The following is a 23,524-nucleotide window of genomic DNA, read 5'->3' on the forward strand; positions in this document are numbered from 1 at the left end:
TGGGTTTCTCTTTGGAGAGGAAACAAAAGACACATTAATGGTAAAGGAAATTCAGTTAAGTATATCTTGTTAGTCGAAAATGTGAAAACAGCCCTGACAGAAATCTTTTTTTATCATGAACGACTATCAGGTCTTTCTACCTCGAGACAAGAAATCCAAACATTCTTCTGTTTTTTCCACATTAAGATCACTTTTCTTCCATTCACCTTGACGACTCCAGAGCTCCTTAAGTGCCACTAAACTCTCCAGGATTCAATAACTGTCTGGCACTCACTGTGGCCTCATTTGAAAGGCCCTTAGGACCTAAGTGGCTGCCGTCAAACGCTGCTGTTTTCATTGGTTGTATTTCTAAGAAAACTAAGTGTTGAACAGCACCTGACTTAGAAATAAGTCATTTTTTATTTACATTGGTTGATGTGCAATGTAATTAACAGTAGTAACAGTTGAAAATAAATAATTAGGTCACTTTGGCAGTTTGAACAAATTTCAGGTTCTTTCAAAATAAATTGAAATCCCTGTGGTTATCCATTAACTTTTCATCTAGCGCCATCACCAGGTCAAATATTTAATTGATCTAATACTTTGGTTTATTGCCACATACTTCCAAATCTAAAGACACATATTTAGTTTTTGTGCTAATTAGCAAACATTAAAATGCTAACAAAATTAAAATGGTGAACATAGTGAAAATGCACGTTGGTTTCACATACCTTTAAACATGGTCTCATTCAGTGGTCGAGTTACCAATAACAAACACGCAACGTCCAGATCATTAGCAAAATATAGGCACTAAAACTACTTGGTTGGTTTTGGAAAAGATCATGGTATTGTTTAAAATAACTACCTCTTTTGTACAGTCATCACTGAAAATTGGGTTTACACAGGCCTCCTGGGTGAAAATGACTGAACCACCCCACCAACCCAAACCTCCACCAGACAAGGACTTTCTGGCTCTTTATACTATGTTTTTCCACTACACACTTTGGCACGAGATGTGGCTAGAAAAATATGGATATTAGCAAGACAGCTGTGGGATCCATAATAATGCTTAGCCAGTTCTTAGTTCTGGGTATTAGCATGCTAACATTTGCAAATCATCAATAAGTGGGACATGTGTGTACCATCAGTGTGTTAGCATTTTCACTATGAGCTTTTTTAGCATGTTGATGAGGGTTCAGCAAACAACTTTTCATATCAGTTCGGGATCTAAAGGCTTCCGGATACTTGGATTACACCGGACGAGCTTTATAGACATTTCATGTAAGTCCCCATCTACTTCAGTTGTTAAGGATAATGCTGCAGCGCTGTCTTGCTGTGAAGCTCCAGAAATGTTTTGTGGACTAGAAAATGTCTCTCTACTTTCCATTGGCATAGGGTTAAGTAGACAATGACTGACTTCTCATTTTTGAGCGAACTGTTCCGCTACCTTAATAGATGCACCCTCGAAAAAAGGCAATCTAATCATTGGAAACTCGCTGGTGGCCACTGACTTGCTTTCAGCTATTTGTACTTTTCCACATCAATAGAAGCATTGGCAAGCATTCCACATTCACCATCAGGCTACTGCACTCAGCTGTAACCAGAGTCCATAAAGGAGAAAACCTGAGAAAATGTACCACTGTCAACCCTGTGTAAAATGTCTGACCGAGATCTCTCAGTCTCCATCTGCAGACACGCTGCAAGTTATTTGCCGTATAATGATCTATATGATATCGGACGGGGCCAAATCTGGTACAGAGCAAGAAGAAAAACATTGAGCCAGATTCCTGCCATTTAATATCCCATTAAAGGGTAATTTGGCATGAAACCCCTGGCATGTGTGATGGAATTCTACTGCTCCTTGTGTTCAATGAAATTCCCCACTGGCTTTGGACTGTAGGTGTGTGTACATGTGGGTGTTTGTACTGGATATGTGGGTGCATGTGCTTGTATGGAGGGCTCTGAATGGTACATGAGTGTGTGTGTGTGCAAGTGTGTGAGTCCTTTCAAGCCAGCAGAAGTGTAGTTTTCCACTGGGGTAAATCTACACTCTCCATCTCCTGCCACGTCTGACTGCCCTTTGTAGTCACAGATAACACTGTGGGCTCAACAACAGCCAACTGGCCCATTAATGGACTTTAAGCCAATGGGACGATGGTTGCCAGGCACGCCACTTTTTCTTTGACCAATCAAAGTAGTTTCATGGGCAGGAATTCGGCAAAAGAATGTGCCAAAAGACACAGTTTGTGCTCTTTGTTTCAAGTTCAAATTCTTTTCCTCCCTACTGAAAATGTCAGACATTTTTGGGGAGCATTCAGAGTTTAAGTCTTATTTATTCTGACTTTTTTTTTTTTTCAGTATAATTGATAGTACAGATTTATGTGAAATCTGCTACTCAGATAAACATTTTCTCTCATCACGACACAATAAAACTATTTGTGGTAGAGAGATGTGTTCACTACCAAAATATCTGGGGGGAAAAAAACTACAGAGGAAATGATGCAAACCTGAGCTTCAAATTATTACTGTCTGCCTCCCTCTTTGATTTGCTGTCTGCTCCTGCGAGATCAGATGTGGAATTAAAATTTCATTTTCTCGACTTTTCTTTTCTTTTCTTTTCTTTTCTTTCTTGTTCGACCCGGCGATTGGATCGGAGGGCCCCAGCAGGTGTTCGATCCCGTGAGTCAACACCGCCTCGGAGAACTTTCCATGTGTGGATTCAAAAGCTCCTCTTGCATGTAACAGAGTAACACTTCTGTAAAGGTGCCAGAGCCTGAGAAATCCAAGAGGGAGACGTCAGAGCCAAGAAATTATATTAACCATAGAGATAAAATAGTTACTCTCTATTAAAAACAGCAGGCCAGCCAGGTGAATTAATCCTTTTTTTGGGATTTGTCTTATTAAAGTCTGGTACAGAGGGAGTTATAAGTCTCACTTGGTCTATCCATCTCTTTCTTTCCTTCACCATCTGTGAGTCCCAGCAGGTGCCTGGATGTGAAAAAGCCTGATGTTCGTTCAGGTCACAGGGTTTCAGGTTTTTTGATCAGGAGGACTGTAACCGTTGCGGCGGTTGATGCATTTCATACCCCACACACACGCCCCCACCCCCCCACCCCCCGCCCTCCTTAGCAACCAGATAATATGAAACACATTTGTCCGTGAGAGGACCTTTGAATGAAACACAATAAAATCTGCTCGTCGCTGCACTGAGCCCTCGTCCTCCGTCAGTCTGACACCTTAAAATACGCCCCACCTCCGGGTCCTGACCACGCTCATAAGGGAGCGAAATCATTACTATTGGTTTTGAAGACTCAAAAGACAGGCTCTGTGTTCTCAGCTGAAGAAGAGCTTGGACATACCAGGCTGATTGTTCACAGCTCAGATGGGCTGCAAGCTGAAATCTTTGAGGCATGCATTGTTTTGTGATTTGATGACTTTTTCCACTTTAAAACACGAGTTTCCTGGCCGCCTTGAAAATATGAAATAACTCGAATAATGGGCTCAAAGTTGGCTGTGACTTGAAATGTATAATAAAGACAAGATATGACTGCAAAGAATAGTTGACTGAAAGAAAATAAATTGCCAACTATGTTGATTATCGAGTGATCATTTCAATCAGAAATATCAAGGATTTGCTGCTTTTCTTTGTCAGTCATGATAATAAAGACACTGGGTTTTGGACTGCTAGTTGGACAACAGAAGCAATCTGAAGACTTCCCCTGGGCCTGTTGACACCTTACAGACTAATTAATCGATTAATGATGAAATAAATGGGCAGAGTATTGAATGTCATTAGTTGCAGCCTTTGCTGCAAGTAATGTATTATGAACAAACAGGACACATGTCAAGTTTCCATCATGTGTTCTTTTACTTGAAATTACAAAAAGGTTTAGCCCTCAAAAAAATGCATGCTGGGAAGTCTACTTATGTACCAATGATACTGCTTTGGAAACTGAATTTATTTAATTAAGTGAACACTCTGTAGTACTTTGTAGTAACACTTTTAAGTTGATTCAAATCAATAAAAAATATTTAGATTAAAATAAATTACAAAGAATTACTTGATTAACTTTTGATGTTTTACATTAATTACGCAGCATTTGTTTCTGTCTACATCTGGTCATCATTTTGCAATCTTAGCCATCTTTCTTTCCTTTAGTTGGTTATCATTGATTTGGAAAAGTTTACAGAGTTGAATCTAGCTTGAAATGAACTGCTGTATGACAAAGAAGCCCAAAATAGAAACACATGCCAGTAATTAAGTCCGTAAGGCAACATGTTGGAGGTGTCAAGAGTGTCAGAACAAATTGTGCACAAACACACATCCGGAGAAAAGAGACAATAAAACAGTAGCTTCATCTGGTTTTATCTCACTCTGGAATGTGTTTTTCATTCTGTCGAAATATTAATCACAGAAAATGACTTCCTCTGGAGCGAGCAATACGAGGCTGAATACCTCCAACTCCGCTGATCATTGGCAAGAACATCGGCAGCAAAAGTGCAAAAACAAGTGACCTACTATATCAAGAGATTCAGCTTTGTTTTACATGGCACTCGCTGCGTGGTATTTTTGTCGCTGTTACTCTTCTTTAACAGTGGCATTCACTTCACGTTAAAAAAAGAAATGTATGCTTTTTTACGTGTCGCACATGCAGTCTGCCAACACGCAAAAACACAGCCCGTTTGCCTCGCCCCTGCTCTCTCAGCGGGACCTCATGGCGGGATCAAAGGCATGCCAAACAGTAGTCTGAAAGTGAGCGTGCTCCACATGGCCTTGTTGTGTCTGGCCTGCTAAAGCCTGGTCAGAGGAGCTGGCTGGGGGGAATTCCTTCTCTGCTTTGGCTGCAGTGTTTGAAGTGACAGTACATGGGTTCCTCTGTTGTGGATATGTGAGCACGTGTTTATGTGGGCCATGTCTGTTTTTATTAAGGATCAGGTCCCTATTTACTGCACCTTTACTTCAGTGGTCACGAAAATCACATTTGGAAAATATGTTAAATACCACATGAAATGAAAGTCGGGAGGTGGAAGAAGGCAGCAGCAGTGTAATACAGAGAGAGGCAGGATGACGGCTAGAGAGGGAGACAGTTGGAAATAATGGACCAGCTGCAGGAATTAAAACAAAATGTGCAGATGGAGGGGACAAAAAAAGAACAAAAGTGAAGGATGTCGTGTGTGCGAGGGAGACTCTTGAAGGGAAAGAATGCAAGAAATGTGGCTCCTTACCAGCCCGATAAACAAAGTTCGCCTCAGCCTCAGAGGAAGACGGCGAGAGCAGCTCATCATCGTACTCGTTGGAGCTGAAGGAGCCTGAGTGGTTCCTCTTGCGAGCGTCCATGACAGCGTTGGCCACCATGACATGGCGCAGCGAGTCGTTCAGGTAGCGGTGCAGCAGGCTGCTCTTGTACTTGGGGGGAGACACGTAGTCCTCGGTCAGCGAGGCGGCCGAGCGCAGCCCCGCGCCCATACCCATACCCATGCCCATGCCCATGCCCATGGCCATGCCCACCATGGAAGAGCCCTCCTTCTTGATCACGCTCTGGTACATGGGTTTGGTGAGCTCCTCCGGGCCACTCTGTGTCCTCTGAGGGTTGTCTGCGTCTACACCATCGAGGGGCAAGATAATGAAAAATCATTCGATGCAATTCAGAGATACATTTTCAAAGTAAAGTCTGTCCAAGTATTTCTTCCTATTTCTTCTGTGCCCTTTTCTGTGATTAAAAAACTGTTTGTAATTCTATGTAGTTTCTGTGTTTTCATAAAACTTGCACAGGTTAGCATATTTAATTGGTTATTACTGAACACACTGATTTGCATCTCTATTTCAAATCTTGTGTAATTCTTTGTGTTTGTGAATGTTTTTTTTATTGTTATTATTTACATCTTAGCTGCTGAATACGGTAGAAACTCCATTTGAATTTTAAAATGTTTATCATTGAGCAATGATGTGTGTGAACCGTTTATTATGATGACATGTACAGTTTTACAGAGTTAAATGTTGTGATACACTAGATGCACATAGCCAGCACACGCAATCACATGCACCTTCTTCAGCAAATGCATCTCCAGCAAAGAGCATCTTTCCAAATAATTTTTTGTATTCACACTGATGCTGTCCTGCATTTCTTCCTATTTTTATTCCTCTGTGCCTTCTTTTCCACCCAAATATCTGTGCATAACTGTATGTAGTTTCTTTTGTTTTCATAAAAACCTCTGTGTATCAAATCATTTGCAATTCTCTATGTTTTTTCAGCAGTGTAATACTATTTTTTAGTATTTAAAATAATCCCATATAGACATCCATTGTATTTATATCTCAGCTCAAAAACTGGATTTGAATTTTAAAATGTTCATTATTGCGTACTGATGTGCGACTATGTTCAGTATGATGACATGCACAGCTTACGAGTTGGATTTTGTAATGCACTGGAGCACAGAGCCATAACACGCATTTCCTTCAACAAACGTTATATAAACTTCTGTGCAATGCACGTTCATCCCCACTGACTCAGGGTCTGCTTATTTCGAGCTAATCTCAAGTCTAAATACCGAGGCAGGGGGATTTCAACCTGGTGCTCCTGCCCTCCTGTTGGCATCGCCTCAAGAGCAGAAAGCCCAGCCGAGACTTAAGACGCATTACCAAACCGTAGCGGATGGTAGACTACTTCCTCTCCATCAGGAGCACATTGCCCCTCTATTCCCCTGCAGAAATAAATCATTTCCAGGGTGCTCTGCAGACGAAGAGATTGAATTAAAGCACAGGTCCGTACCTGATGAAAGACACGGGGAGGAAAGATAAAACACGGTACTGAAAAACCAGATATCCTCTGGCAGGAGGAAAATCAGGGAGAAGTTTACTCTAGTTACTGTCCCTGCCAAGACTGTGATTTTGTAATTTGGGAGGTTGGACATTTGATTCAGTCTGGGCCAAATTAAAATTATAGCTCCCACATATCAGAAACACATGGAGGTAGCGTACTTGCGTTCCTTCCCCTGAGCTTTCCGAGGTAGGATTCAGCGAGCGCTTCAGGATCTCCTGCTAAACCACACGACTGATAATAAATCCGTCCTGTCATTATAATCCCATGACAGCATTCATTTACATCCACGTCTGCCACCTTTTTAAGATAAAACTTCCTTTTCCGCACCTATGTGACAGCGTGGCCTCTCCAGATCCCACGCAGAAAACAGCATTTTCTCTCCCTCGCTTGCCGCCGTAGCTACAAAACAAGCTGGACCATTTAAGGACAGTAAGAGGAATGTACGACGAGTCAGAGGGGTCAGGTCTGGCCCCATAAATAGCCTCTGGAACAAAAGCATAGGCTTAAAAACATAATAGAGGGCCTTCAGAGCGTGGGTCAGGAGTGGGAGCAGGCTGCGGATAGCTTCATAACCATAATGTGACAGAAAGAAGAGTCACAGAGATATACAGAGCCTCCGGTGGTACAGTGGCCTGTGGCGGACACAATGCAAACACCATGCGCACATTCCTCTTTCAGCCACACGCTCAGCCTCTCCTCCTCAAAAATTTAATTAGAGATCACTGACACCACAGCGCTCTTCCTCTCTGTTCGGTCTTTCGCCGCGTGAGTTTGTATGTTTCATATTTTTATTTGTTTTTGACCATGTTTTCAGTGCTGTCAGTGAGTACAAAAACCTGTTGCTGTAAATACACGGCTGACAGAAAGCTGCTCATTTTCAATTGTAGGCTGGGAGACAGATGTTGGCTTAGCGGAGTGTCTTAATGACAGTGTGTCATAGCCCGACGGCCTCGACGTCTCCCTGCTGGGCCGCACACTCATTTATATACATCCAGAACATGGCTCTGCATAGCATCAGCCCGCTTTTAGGACGGGCCGTTGGCCTCATTTCATGTCATAATGCTAGATTCGAATTTTGGGGGAATAAAAGTATGATGTAAGGAGATTTTCTTGGTTACTGTGTACAAAGAGCATCAGGGTCAAACCAGAGTTTGAACTTTCTAACTGAATTCATCATTCTAACTGTTAATGTGATCATCCATCGGATTAATGGATAGAGCAGCTACATGTTTATGATACATATGTATGTTACATCCTATCAATCAAATAAATGCAAATGCAATTCTAGGTGGACCCCAACCAAAATTTACTCCTGGTCCCTGCAAAGTACACTACACCCCTGATTCCAAAAGTTGGGATCCTGATCCTTTATGACGTATAGTATAGTAAAATCCATACGATAAGATAAGACAGCATATTCTATGTTTTACCTCATCAACCTCATTGATTTTTGTAAATATGTGCTTATTTTGAATTTGATTCCAGCGACAAGTCTCAAGCAGGTTGAGACAGGGACAACAAAATAATGCTCCAAAAACACCTGTTACACCTGGAACGTTCCACAGGTTCATTGCTAACAGGTGACAGTATCATGATTAGGCATGAAGGGTGCATCCTCAAAAGGCTCAGTCGTTCACAAACAAGGATGAGGAAGGTTCAGCACTTTGTTAAACACATGACTGTATCAGGAAATAACAACAGAGCTCAGGTGCCCCAACTTTTTTTGAAATCAGGTTTGTAATACTAATTTTAAATTGGTACTTAATTGATTGAACACAGATTGCAGTAGGAAGAACAGGATGAGCACACTGCGTGCATGAGCGGTGCTCGTGCATGGCGGAACGTCTCGCTTTTTATTTCAGCGTCCATGTAAACTGGTTACAGCGGACACACTGCTGGCATGAGCGACGTGGCTCGCACGTGTCAAGTGAGACTGCAGAGGCGCGTCATCTAGAGATTCGGAGTCTCGCCTATTTTCAACGGGACATGCGTACAGTTCACGGCAAAAATAGATGCGTTTCACCGCGGTTTTAATGTCTGTATCTGTGGAAGATGTCACAGACATGAAGAGGAGACACACAGAAGGTGAACGGCAGTCCTGTGCGCATATTTCTTTCTTTCTCGCTCTTTCAACTGGGGTAAAGGAAAAAAAATGAAATCATTCTTACTGACGATATTCAAAGGCAAACTAGAGTTAAAATAAGGGCTGGCAGCGGCCACGCTGCGGCAGCAATGCTGTCTGCGTGGACACACACGGGTAGAGAACTGTGCAGCCGTCATGCACTACGCAGGCAGGCAGTGTGTTTAATGTGTAAGTATCATGTAATCACAATATAAAGTGAAACAATAAAGGTTTTGGCACAAAGCTAGGGTTATTTGTGTAACCATTATAAATACAAAAAGCTTCTCTGTGAGAATGGCCCGAATTTCAGAGTGCATTTTTTAATGTTCTCAACTAAATTGCCCCTTTAAAATCGAGTAAAGAGGTACTCCAGCAGTTTAGTATTGTAGTATTAAAGTAAGGTACTCAAAAAACGGGAGACAGATTTTTTTAAAAATCTATTCCCTATTTTTCCCTATCCCTTATTTTTAATCTCTGGTTAATCTCTACACAGACTGTTCACCTCTGCATCTCTGGTAGAGGTCAGGCTCCAAAAGTTGTGCATCCCACAATTCCCACAATGCAACATAGGAGCGACTTTCATTAAACAAACCTCGGCTCTTACACGCACACTTCTTTCAAACACCACCTTTCCAGTGTGTAATGTTATAAGTTTTAACTAAGTAGTCTGTAAAGGTCTAAATAGTCAAGCTGTGATGTGGGCGGTTTGTGAATTCTCCATTGTATTTTTACGACTCAGACCTCTTTTACTCAGAGAAAAGGGAAGGAGCCGTACCTTCTGAGCAGCTGTCATCACTGCTGACGCTCAGCCTCTCGGCGTTGCCCTGGACATATTTGTTGTAGAGCTTGATCCTGAGCGCCCAGCTCAGGTCTGGCTGCCTCACCGTATTCTTCAGTCGCCTCCTGGCATTCGCGAACCAGTTGGACACCTGAGAGAGAGAGAGAGAGAGAGAGAGAGAGAGAAAGAGAGAGAGAGGGAAGAGCGAAGACACGGCAAATAGACAGATATGTTATTGTTTTGATTCCAAACACCTCCACATCCATAGCAAAGCAAAGACTATCCTTTATGAAAATGTCTGCTCTGCGCCTGCCATCAGTCTCATTCAGAAAAACCAAGAGAGACTCAAGGCAGAAGACAGAAACAGAGTCAAGTTGCAGAGCAGCTCTCTGAAATTGAGCCTTAAGAAACATCCCAGACGCTCTGGAGAGACATCACAGCACGCATCTTTTCTGTATCGGTGCCATGTAGCAACATTTAACACCCTCCGAAGGCCGCGCCGCCAGCAGATGCAACGTTTCATTAACGAATGTTCCGACCGAGATGTACGTCCCCGATGCTTATTCTGGACCCACGCTGCCTCCCTCCAATAGTACATTTTTTCCAACAGTGTCCTCAAGATGCAATAAAAAAGACACTTGAGCCAGCGCTCTTCCTTTCACTAGGAAGGGAGACCATTAGATGTTATACTAGAATAACTTTTCATGCTCAATAGACTCCGAGCAGCTTACGCAGGGGCTGGGACAGGGGCCTTATGCTAGAGTACTTATTTTTCTGATCCCCTCTTTCAGTATTGTGTTTCTCATTAACTAAGAACATCCCACATCCCTTTGTCGCCAGCTGTGGCACGCCGGGTGAAGGCGGCATTGAGTGCATGCGATTTGGCCAGAGGGGAGGCGAGATGAGATGAGGCGAGACGTGGGACGGCTTGCTAATGACAACCGGAGGAGAGACAGCTGTCAATGGGGTGAGAGCAAAGAGAAAGGGTGGCACACCTGCTCAGATGACACCCAGAGAGATTAAAAGAGGAGGAACCCAGCTGCCAGAGCAGCCCTCTCACCCCGGCCTGTCTGCACTGTATGTACCGTAGAGGAGACGGCATGCAGGCATGGTGATGGAGAGATGGCATACTAGCACAAACTCTCAAGAAATAATTTACAACATTTACATGGAAAAAAGGGACTGTTTTGCTAAAACATGACAGATTTAGTTGCTTTAGATACCTGGTGCCAGGTGGGTGTTTCCAGGGAAAAATTCACATAAAGTGATGCAGTCCACATTGCTGGCAGCGGCAGCAGTGGTCTGTTTGGACTAAACAGTGGAAGAACTGGGTAGTTCTCAGCCTCCATGACCGGAGAGGCAAAGAAAAGAACGCCACTGAGGGCTGCACCAAATAATTATTTTCATATTTAATCATTTGTCGATTATTCGCCAAATAAATCGATTAGTTTCAGTCTAGTTGTAAAGGAAGAGTTCACCCAGAAATTAAAATTCAGTCATTATCTACTCACAGTGCCGATGGAAAGTCAGGTGAAGTTCTGTAGTCCACAAAACATTCTGTCTTCTATTTTTTACGTTTCTAAAACAATTCCCTGTAGATTTCGGTTGTTTAGGAGAGTGCTGTTTTCCTGTGAAGTCCCAAAAATGTTTTGTTGACTACAATACTTCACCCGCCCATCCGTCAACATGGAGGTGAGAAGATATTGACTGAATTTAAATTTTTGGTTGAACTTGTAAGTTTAGTTTAGTCTAAAAAAGATCAGAAAATAATTCAACTCACATGATCCCAGATCTCAGGGTGGTGGCTTCAATAATGTTTTGTCTGACCATTAGTCAAAAACCAAAATCCATTTACAAAGTTACCAATATTAGACATTTTACTCCATAAATGTATTAAACAATCAATCGATTGACAACGATTTAGCTAATTTATCTCTATATAAATGCGCTTTTTTTTTAACTAATAAAAAGACAAATCTCTACACAGACTTCGTCAATACAGTTTGAACTACAAACTGACTACAAAAAGAAACCAGAACACTTCCAATATGAAAAGTTTGTCCCTTGCCTATAGATTCTGGATTCACATGCAGGTACCTGTTTACAGAGATAATTCAATTATGACAATTTTCTGTCGATCAACTGTTAAATTAGTCCACTAAACGTCTATCCATTTGAAAATGAAAACAGCTTGAGTAAAAAATTCCGCAGACCTCCGTCATGTTGAAAAAAATGCAGAAAAAATAATTTACCTGCTCGTCATCAACCTCGTTCAATTTCCGTAAAATCATTGCCTGACCTCTGACACTGCTGCTGGTACTCGGATGTCAGCTTCAATGTATGCATGTGTGAGGTTGTGTGTGTTCGCTGATGTCCAACTCAAAGCATTCCTCTGCACTCTGCTCACCCTCACCAAAACAAACAGCTCCATCAGGCTCCCAAAAATGAGAAACAGATTAAGCGTTGTGGCCGGCTGCCCGAGAGAGCCGCCGCAGACTGTGTGAGGCTGTATCAGTGACCTTGTCAGCCAGATGATACTGTACATACACAGCCGAACGTGCCAGACGCAGAACACACTCACATCCACCGGTGGGTTTTCCTCTCGGTTGTCATTTTGTCAGCAGTCAGGTCGGCCTCTTTGCTCTCGTATTAGCAGCAGGGGGTGCAATAAAACTTTAAAGCGCGTATTTATAAGTATAATTAATTAGTGGTTCGGAACCACCAAGGGGTCTCAAGATAAATATGAGAATTCAAGAGGCAAGCCAAGAGGAGGAAAGAGGAAAATACATTTCTGTTACACAAAAGTAGGTTTGTTTTTCTAAATGTTCTTATGACATTCTGAAGAGTTTCTCCTGTTTGTACAGCTATAATTCAAAGAAAATCTAAGAAAATAAAACCACTTTTTTTAAGAGTTTATACGTCCAGAACAGAATTGTCAGCTGTAGCATTTGGAGGAAGGTAGAAATATTACAGACATTAACCACCGCTGCACAAGAGGTGTAAAATAAACAGCTCAAGATGTGAAAACACTTTCTACTCACAGCCTCTTAATTTCAAATTACAAGTAGAAATCCTGCTTTTCAGACCTGATCGGACAGAAACTCAACCACAGAAATCCAATCTCACTTTTCCACCTCACTGATCCCAGTGCAAAATTAAGAAATACCTCACTTTCCTGGCATATTTCATCTTAATTTTGTCTAAAAGGCTAACAGAAAGCAGACTCACCTGGACCAGGGTCATTTGCGAGCCGAGGGCCAGCAGGATTTTCTCAGTCTTGGTGGGGTACGGGTTGTCTCGGTGCTTGTAGAGCCACTGCTTGAGCGGCCGCGCCATGTCCTGCAGGGCCTGACGCTTGTGTCGCACTTTGCCGCCACTGGGACGACCCCTGTGGAGGAACACGTGGACCGTAAGCCAGATACAAAACTAAAGTCCCGTTACAGGATGTTACACAAATGCACATATAAAACCTTTATACTTCATGAATAGTGATACTTTTAAGGGACATTTCACCATTTCATTAAACCTGGACTTTTGGGGGTTTTTTTGTCAAGTATATTTATTCTTTTTTTTAAATCACTCTTTTAAAACGTATCTTCTAACGAATAAACATGCAGGATTTAGTCTTTCTTTATAGATTTATGAAGGCTGATTTGACATGTGAAGGGCTGCAACTGGATTTTTTTTCCATTATCGATTAATTTACCAGTTTTTTTCATGCATCATTGATTAAACAAAACAAAAGCATAAGACTTTTCTTTTACATTTTTGCTTGAAAGTAATCAAAATAAATAGCCATTTTTATTTCACTCGATTAAACGACCATTTGTTGTCCCTCACACACGTGCACATTCTGTATTCGTCATGCTCAGGATAACATGTTGGTAAACAGTTAAGATTAAATTTCCCCCTTTTAGAATTCAAATGAAAAAAAAAAAAAAACCTGATTTCAAAGCCATAAAAGAGAAGCCGGATTATGTTGTTTATTGAAGTCAACCAAACAATATTGTGCAGCTGCAACCGGAGTGGACGGGCATGTTGTCTGAGCACGTTAGTCATGAAGCGAACACTCTACACAGCATGCAATTTTCTCACCCAGAGCTCTGCAATTAAGCCGAGAGAGGTTGGATTAGAAGAGAGAGAGACGCAGAGACGCAGCGGAGAGAGAGAGAGAGTGAAACAGCCAGAGAGAGAGAGGGAGAGAAACGGCCACTCGCAGTTTATTTTTCATTACGTGTCCCACAAACCGCCAACACGTTGCAATGAAGCAAACAAAAACATCTTGCTCGGGGCGCACATTTTTGCCAGATTAACATTTTGCACCCAGGAGAAGTGACTGAGGAACAATGAGTTGCAGTCACAGCCAAGCCATCACACAGATGGCTGACAGAAAACTGAAATTATACTTCTGGTTTTCCTTTACAGAAAAAGTGCAGAGGATGCTGTAAAAACACCACAGCAGGAATATACCCTGATTAAAAATACATATATTCTAACGTCCCAAATCAGCAACTCACTGCTGATCTGTAGAGAATATTGTAGTGATAAAACACCACAAAATATCCACTATAAATTCATCACTGCAGAACAAGGACACCCTGTGAGTTTTTTCCACTCGCTTCTCACTGAAGTCCGTCTGTTGGTTCTTTCTTGCTCCATCAAGGACTCGGTCTCACCTTAGCTCCAGGTTTTCTGAACCTGTAGATGTCAGTATGGCGCTGTGCTCCGCTTCTCCGTTTATCTCACCAAAAAGCTCCACTGACAGCAGATGTAACATATTTTAGTCTAACCTCAGTTCTGCCTGAGGTTCATGTTCTACAAATATTTTCCTTGTAATCTAGATCGGTATGAACATCCGAAAGGATGTTTTACTGTGTTCTGAACGCTGCTTTAAACATACATACACACACATACACACACACACGCCTCTGTTTAATAATTCAATGTTCTTCATTAGAACTGATGCTTCCCTTGAGATGGTACATTACAGTCACAGAAGTTCATAATATTCACTCTCACTAGTGAAGGTTACTCCTAGAGGAGATTCCTTAAGGTCACTGCATGCTCTGTTCTCCCTCATATGTACAACATAAACATTTAAATAATGAATAACAAATAATGGAGTTACATGATATTTCCTTACACCTGCTCCCTGTCAAACAGAGGGAAAATAAAATAAAATACATGTTTTACAAACACAGTTTGGTCCTTTTGGGATTGACTGGACCACACAGAGAGCTGAAGGGCACATTTATGTATTGGAAGCAGATGGAGACCTCTATAAGACACGCTACTGAACAGAGCTGGCCTGCTTATTAATTTTGAAAATTAGCTGTGAACATCAACACCTAAATGAAGACCAGATTGGGAAGCGGTAAACGCTAATTCCTTCATCCATCAGATCCTGTTGCATTAGAGCCACGTGGAAGAAAAGTCAGACTGGACGATCAAGCGTGCGTCTCAGCCTCCAGATGAAAAGCAGTTTTTTGTTTTGGACTGATAATCTGGAAATTGTTTCTCTGGGTACATCAGTTTTATGTGTGTGAATGCGTAAATTGTGCACAGCTGCATCTATCCATTCAAAACTCAATGTATTATAGCACATATATTGATCAACAATGTCATTTTTTAGCAATTTAACCCAAGAAGCCCTATCAGAGCTTTTCTCCTCCTGCCTTAATTTTGAGCAAAAGATGGAGAGATAACCACAGAGCCCTGATAACAAAACCACTGCTGTTGTCCACTCCTTCTGACTGAAATGACCGCACACCTCATCAGAAAACCCACGCTCCACTTCATCTACATTTTAACACAGGCCACACATGCAATTAAAGATAGCAGAAGGGCTCAACATACCCGCTCCGCCTGTGCCTGATGGCCTGGTTGTCTCTGATGGTCTGATTGCTGGAGAGGAGGTCTGGATGCTGCCCGTCGATGACTTCCAAATAATTTCTGCTGCTCATTTCCACCTCTTTCGCCTTCTCCTCGAACAGGACCTGGCTGCTCAGCTTGTTAAACACGATGGTGTTCATCTTTGGCCAGATATTCCCCACAATTTCTCTGATGTTAAAAATTAAAAAAAGGAAGAAAAAATAAAAATCTCCTTGGATGTGTCACAGTGTCCCAGTCTCTCTCCTGTGGAACAAGAGTGGATACTATAGGATGTGGAACAAACTGATGCAGTCTTGAACCAGAAATATGACATTCGGTTGGAAATAATAAGACACGTGATATCCACTTTAATATCCACCATGCTCATTTCTGATGCTCATTTAAAATAAGTCCTGGAAAACACGCGCTTCCCGCATAAATAATAATTTGAACACCTTATCTATGGTGTGTGGTCACCTTGCAGTAGGATATGCGTCCTCGTGTATTAAACAGCCAGTAAGATTATCTTGAGCTGGAGCGAACCATGCGTAAAAGCGCTGTTGTTATGCGTCATTGTAAGGTCGTTCTTTGTAAACATTTACATCTGAGATTCCAAGTCATTACAGAGAGTTACGATTATTGTCATAGTACAGATATATTTGGAAATAAGTTTTAAAAATTCTGTAGAGACAGCAGGTTCACTGTGGGCAATATGGATAAATACATTCACTTAAAAAAAGGTTGTTCTGTCATAAAAAAACAAGTTTCCCTTTCTACAAACAGCAAGGCTGCAGTAGAGGACTTACTACAGTCACAGTGTTCAGACTCGGTGGTTTGGATTATAAAAGCCTGCCTGGAGTAAAACGCTTCAGAATTCCAGTTCAAGCATCTCACATATTTGAGCTCTGCCTCCTCTGCGCTCCGCTCCGGCTATAAAACTCTGGATGGTTTATTTTGACTCGTGCTCTCCCGTGTTAACGCAAAACAAACAGCCCCGCGCACTCTGACGCTTTGACATCATGTGTTTCTCTTCAGCTTCAATTTAAAAATTCCCCCGAAACAGGTTGATTATTGAATCTGTCACGGGCAAAACGCGCACGGTGATGTGGTGCCACCGGCAGCAGTCTGACTGCAGCCCACCATGGAGTGATGTCCACTGAGTCAAACTCAGACTAATTAAAGATAATACTGCCAGTGAGTTTAGAATTATAATCTTTATGTTTGAGCTTTAAATGAATGAGGATTAATGTGAGAATAAACTCAGTCCTGCTCATTCAAAGTTGGTTTCGTTGGTTTTATCCTTCACATATAATATAGGTGCATTCATTAAAAAAAACAATTGTGAGTGTGTGTCGGTCAGTTACCTGTCCCGGGCCCCTCCTGCGTCTCTCTGCTGTGTACAACAATAATCCTGTTTCCAGTCGCCCATTCCCCGCTCACATGTTCCCCTCCTGAGATCCTGAACTCAAACCTCACGGACAGCCGTCTCCTCCTCCGCTTTATCCAGCGGCCTGCGCCGCGCCGCCCGGGACTCTGAATAGCTCACCCTGCTCATGTTTCCTCGCACACAGCCCGAGCCTGCGAACATACTGTTGATGGTTTAGGCCGGTTCTGGGGCCGAGACCAGCAGACAGAGAGAGAGGGAGGGAGGGAGGGAGGCACCACACTGCAAAAAGTGGGCTGTCATTCATCGTGTCCTGGGTAGAGTTTGAAAATGTAACTTTTCCTTAAATCGAACCTGTCCATCTGACATGGGGGACACGGTCTGCTCCTCCAGTGATGCTGCTGCTGGCAGGGATTCTGCTGAAAAAAGATACAGCTGATTAAAAGTGCATCTCTCTTAACACTTCCTCATGACGCACACTTTACAGTCCAGGTGATGTGCGCCAAAGTTGAGGTAAAAGCATGAAACTTGGTGCAGCTGTTCAGTTTGCGGTGCTGAACATTTTCAGACATGGAGCCATGCAGGACATTTCACTGTCCGCCATAGAGGAATTATGTATTTTGCATCATGTCTCCTAAACAGAAGAAAAGACAGGAGAGGTGATGGCGACCACCTGTGTGTTGATGGTCAAGGATTACAATGATACCATGTATATCACTCATCTAGTAACAAGAAAGTGTTAAACAAACCAGAAAATCTTTTATATTTTATATTCTTCAGAGTAGCCACCTCTTGCTTTGATGACAGCTTTGCACACTCTTGGCACTCTCTCAGTCAGATTCATGAGGTAGTCACCTGGAATGGTTTCCAACAGTCTTAAAGGAGTTCCGGGAGGTGCTGAGCACTTGTTGGCTGCTTTGCCTTCACTCTGCGGTCCAACTCATCCCAAACCATCTCAATTGGGTTTAGGTTGGGTGATTGTGGAGGCCAGGTCATCTGACGCAGCACTCCATCACTCTCCTTCGTCATTGTCCTGCCACTGGAGCAGTGTGGGTTAAGGCGGGCCTTGCTCAAGGGAACCTCATGGGTGGTAAGGGGGAGGGGCAAGTGCTGCTGGTCCAGGGATTAGGCTACCACTGCCCCCCAATTTGACCTTTGCAATTTTGACTTCAAATAATCTGTGGGCTGATTTTGTCAATGTGATATTTGTCACAGCCCTGCAAATCACAGGTGTGTGGTTGAATTGAGTTAATGTATCCATGCAGTGCCAGCAGCGGTTGTACTTATACAGGGATTGTGATCTGTAGCTCCTCCATAAATCGGTCAACATTTTTGGCTGTCGCAGTCCCTCCTGAACAACACTCTTCTGGGGTTACACTCCTCCTCCAGAGCCGCTCTTCACTGCAGGAGTGTCTCAGAGTGAGAGAGAGCAGACTGGCTGTGTGTCTGAAGGGCGGGCTGCCCCTCCACGATCAGAACCTGCCCTGCCAAAACCAAGTAATGTTTTTTGCATCCAAGCTCAGTGCATGTCAGGGGCAGCGCATGCATCCACTCTGCCTGGCTCACTTGCTCAGCAAGCCGAAGAGGACGGTGTGTTTACTGGGGAAAGTACACCTGGCAATCCGCTGTATCTACTACTGCTGGCTGTAATATAAACCAGTTACCACAAAAACACAGACACAAGCAGATAATATGAGAATATTTGATTATGCAGTCGGATACAGTTGAAATCCTCCAAGCTGATATTTTTATATTTTATGTAAGTCAGTATAATACATTATATTTTGTATGTTAATATGGCCCTCTGGATAAAACACAAGGAAGTTAAAGTGAAACTCTCGCCAAAAAGCAACCGAGGCTTTATTTATGATTGGGTATGAGTCAAACCTTCACGTACAAGCACACTCATGACCAAAGAGGCACTTTTAAGATTTACCGTAGTTTCGTTTTGGGGCAAGCTCATTTTGAACGGGAGTACATAGGGCATACCACGACGGCATCAAAATGTCTATTTTTAGACCACTAAGAACGCTCCACACATCATGAAACTTTACTGGTAGCATCACCAGGGTCTCTACTCATGACACGAGCAGTAAGAACATTGTTTGTGTACACAAAGTGTGTGAAAAAGACGGTTTTGAACTACTTACGCTTAGCTACTGGGACTCCGGCGCGCCGCCGCCATTCCAGGCAAAAAGTGTCGATCTCCGAGTGCGGCCATCATGACGGAGAGTAACGGTGGGACGCTCCTCGGGCTTATTTCCAGATGAATTCGCGGATAATTCGTTGTCAACAACAACAACAACCACGCGAGAGGTTACGTGACATCACCGGCTGTTGATGCCGTACTGTTTGTAATATGTGGCTCCCTTATCAACATGGACGTCAGTGTTGCTTTTGACTAACGACAGAACAACGAATTATCCGCGAATTCATCTGGAAATAAGCCCGAGGAGCGTCCCACCGTTACTCTCCGTCATGATGGCCGCACTCGGAGATCGACACTTTTTGCCTGGAATGGCGGCGGCGCGCCGGAGTCCCAGTAGCTAAGCGTAAGTAGTTCAAAACCGTCTTTTTCACACACTTTGTGTACACAAACAATGTTCTTACTGCTCGTGTCATGAGTAGAGACCCTGGTGATGCTACCAGTAAAGTTTCATGATGTGTGGAGCCTTCTTAGTGGTCTAAAAATAGACATTTTGATGCCGTCGTGGTATGCCCTATGTACTCCCGTTCAAAATGAGCTTGCCCCAAAACGAAACTACGGTAAATCTTAAAAGTGCTTCTTTGGTCATGAGTGTGCTTGTACGTGAAGGTTTGACTCATACTCAATCATAAATAAAGCCTCGGTTGCTTTTTGGCGAGAGTTTCACTTTAAGGCTCCTAGTCAAGAAACAGTCCAAAACATAGCCCCATGAAAGGGAAACTTTGTTGTTACATATGGATTGAACTAACAAAACAGGCTACGACATGTTAATAGTTAGCTTTTTAGGTGGTAGTTGTGAATTCTATCATTGGATAGAGACAGGCTAAGTGTTTCCCTGCTTCTAGGTCTGTGTGCTAATTAAGCTAAGCTGTGCAATGTAAACAAAGCACAGGAATTTAATTCAGGAGACCGCTGTTTGTGTCTGCTGTGAAACCAGAAGGCAACGGTGAGTTATTCCACTTAACTGACGGAGTGAAATTGCATCACTTACATAACGTAACATAAGTTACTTTTGTAACGTAGGTACCAACACAAATTCTCCAAACAAGTGAAACAGCATTGGAGCTAAACAGAATCCTCTGACATCTGCAGAATTTGTCACGCTGCATACAGAGGACAATGTTTTAATGCTGAAACTGAGTCACTTGGTGGAAGTGAAACTTTACAGCCCCTGCACTGTGCGTGGAGACTGAGTTAAATCTATTACCAACTGTCTGCTGCAGAAATACTTTACAGTGTAGTAAACCTGTTTTGGATGCTTGTAAAGACTGTATGATGTTCCTTCACTACAAGATCACACCTACCACCTTGGGAGGAAACCTTGTACCTGAATGAAGCTGCCCATCTTCTTGTTGTTGATCTTCTTCATCTTCACGCCGCCTGAAGCTGGAGCCTATATCAAATACAGATCAGTGGTTTTGCAGCAACAATTATCCCATCAGAATCAAACCAAACAGAACAAGCTTGGTTTGGTCCCATTCAGAAAAAAGAGATTCCTACTGTATATAGCCACGCCACCGCTGATTACTGCCGATGCACCCTCTCATTGACTTCCATTATAAAAGCTGTCACATTATGGGCTCATGAGTCATAGGTTCTGAGGTCCTAAGCTGTGTGTTCCCTTGGGGTTTATCCAAGGTAGTGATTCGAAGGACATGACTAAGCAGCAGGAGCCATATGAGGGGTTTAGAATCTGTGTAATTATTGTTTATTTGTGCTTATTTTCATTTAACAGGGGAAGTTAACTTTTACTAACAGCTTGTGCAAACATGCTATGAATGGCCCAGTCGTGTAAGCACTTTAATTAAGGCTCGGGAGGGTTCATTTACTCAGGTTCAACACAACATGTACGTTTTCCTTCTCGCCTGAAGTGAACTTGTTACCTCCCGTGACCTTGTCACCGTTATCGGACCCTTCTCCGGGAAAATATAGAGGCTTGTCACAGCAGCAGCATCTCTTCAATCTTAATCCACCTTCCACACAGCCTCTGCTTTGACTCACTATGTCTCTGCTGCCTGCTGTCAAGTGTGGGTGGACAAAACGATTCAACAGGTAGGAGCGCAACATAAATCATGATGTCCCGCTTCGTAGGGGTTGGTGGCAGGCAGGGCTCTGCAAGCGATCTCAGTACACAGCTGTTTCATCTCAGGCTGGAGTTCATGAATTACACTGGCATCTGCTGTCTTAGTAGCTCCACTGCCAGGGTTTGACCAATAATGGTTTGTGAAGCCTGGCACCAATAGCAATATAATAATATTTTTAGTCTGAAGCTGCAGACAGCTGAGATTGTTCAGCTTTTGACAAGTTTTCTGCACAGAAAATCACTCTTGTTGTGATGGTAAAAAAATAAATAAATAGACTTTCAAGTGACACCACACTCTTTTTTTTTGCTTTACCTGGTAATTGGTACATTAAAAGATGAAATATTCAATTCATTTAATTAAAAAAAAAGGGTTAAGCGTGCGAACAATGTTCTCTGTGGCCATGATGTGATGATGTCATAGTGATGTCATCAGGGTTATCAAGAATTATATTTGCATCACCATCTCCTGTCTCATTGGTTACGTCCCAAGTGTCTTAAATTACATCAACGTTTCCCTCACTTGTGTTTTCCTTGCATTGTAGTCCCTCCCAGGACGACGCAAGGAAACTACATGAAGAGACCAGAAATGAGGAAATGTGTCTGTGTAATGAGTCATGTAAAGCTACATCCACCATCTCATTCAAACGTGCCAGACGTAGGGGGAGTATTTATACATGATGATGTTCAGCTGAAATTGAATCAATATGTTCCTTTAAAAGACGTGTTTTAGGGGGTTTGTTTTTCACCCTTACGTGTTTTAAGGGTGTAGATAACGTCTTTTCATACCAATCTGTGACATAAATGTTATATGCCAGCACCATTTTAGGAACATGAAGCTCTGTTGTTGCATCTTCAGTAAACTCAGTGTGTATTTATGTGTTATTCAGTCTTGTATTGATTTATGTTACATCTACTGGAGTTCATTTGTACGTGGATTTGGTCTGACCTGCCAGAGAGGTGGTTTAGTGAAAGTTTTATTTCCTTGCGCTCATAACATTTGTTTTCTTCTGACCACTTTACAGAAAACAAAACACACCACTTACAGAGGCAGTCTAATTATTTTTAAGAAATAAAATAATGCAGTAAAGACGCAGCAGGAGGACCGAGATGAAGATCAACATTGGTCAGCCTCAAATAGAGGACTTGTGTGTCTTTTATGAGACTGTGAAAGTAAAATTGAAAAGCAGACATTCATTACACATCATGGATCCAGCAGAAAACACCCTGTTTTTTCTGCCTTGGGGTACTTCATCATTCAATGTGTGTTAAAGATCTGGCTATGAAAGGTGGAAATTACATGAAATCAGTGTTAGCTTAGTGTCAACACCTTACGCCATTACAATCCAAATTATTTTTTAAAACCCCAGTCTCTGCCCCCGTAATGTGCCCCTCATTTAAGTTGATGTTTTCACTCTGGACTTGGCCTTAATTTTGCCATGTAAACCAAAGAGAATTACATACTGTAGCACATGGACTACTTATAAAGGCACAGACGTATTTGTCCAATATATTGCCAGCTTTGCTGGAAAATGTGACTGTGAGGTTGTTTAAAATGACCCAATTACTGTTTTCAGAGGGGTTTTAAACATTCTGGACACTAATCAGCGAGTTGAGACGTGTGCTGTCTGTCCATGTCTACTGAGGGTCAAATCAAGAGACAAAACCAAGTGCCATTGAAAGTCACTGAGATTGCTCCTTGAAATTACAGTGGGGAATAATTGCAACTTGGAACACCCAATACTTTTTAAACCCTACCATCCTGTGTTGCCTCTCCAAAAATGGCTTTCCAAGAATACACAAATGGCTACTAAATAGGCCAATACCACTTCACAGGGAGGAGATGCCAGTTCAGTATCCAGTGTACATGGAGGTGATGGATACATCTGTCAAAGAACATGCTTTCGTTGCAAACCCTCTGATTTTCTTGCATTGTTGATCCAAGTTGAAGTCAGACAAAGTGTGCTTTCTGAGCAGCTGAGCCCTGCCAGAACTACTCACTCAGGTTAGAATAACAGACACATCTGACTACAGTATGTAGTTTATAATGCCAGTGTGAAAAAATTCAGTCAAATGTGTCAGTTATTAGTGTGTCATCGCCTCTATAATTCTGGTCGTACTATCTTTGGTCGTTGAGTCTTCAGGTATTTTTCTTTCTGAGTAGACAGTTGCAAAGCTCTGAAGTATTCGGGAGTGCTTGGGCAAACTGACAACAGTCAGCTAGACTGGAACAGGGGGTTATTTATGCACCGTGTGGAGCGAAAGGACATTTGTTACTGTCAG

The 23,524-nt window shown here is 42.5% G+C and overlaps 1 protein-coding gene across 1 annotated transcript in view; it reads right to left on the reverse strand.

The window, feature by feature from the left end:
- mkxa (mohawk homeobox a) overlaps nt 1-17,054 on the reverse strand; it is a 28,047-nt gene extending 10,993 nt beyond the window's left edge. The window contains exons 1-5 of the mRNA XM_084340994.1: nt 16,936-17,054; nt 15,557-15,760; nt 12,929-13,088; nt 9,698-9,851; nt 5,206-5,580 (exon numbers count right to left, since the gene is read on the reverse strand). Coding sequence (XP_084197120.1) covers nt 5,206-5,580; nt 9,698-9,851; nt 12,929-13,088; nt 15,557-15,760; nt 16,936-17,000 — 958 coding nt within the window. The 5' untranslated portion in view covers nt 17,001-17,054. The remainder of the gene's footprint in view (nt 1-5,205; nt 5,581-9,697; nt 9,852-12,928; nt 13,089-15,556; nt 15,761-16,935) is intronic.
- Nucleotides 17,055-23,524: the final 6,470 nt, after the last annotated feature.

The sequence above is a fragment of the Pagrus pagrus genome (genome assembly GCF_965226575.1).
Source record: "Pagrus pagrus genome assembly, chromosome: 20".
In the NCBI taxonomy this organism is placed as follows: domain Eukaryota; kingdom Metazoa; phylum Chordata; class Actinopteri; order Spariformes; family Sparidae; genus Pagrus; species Pagrus pagrus.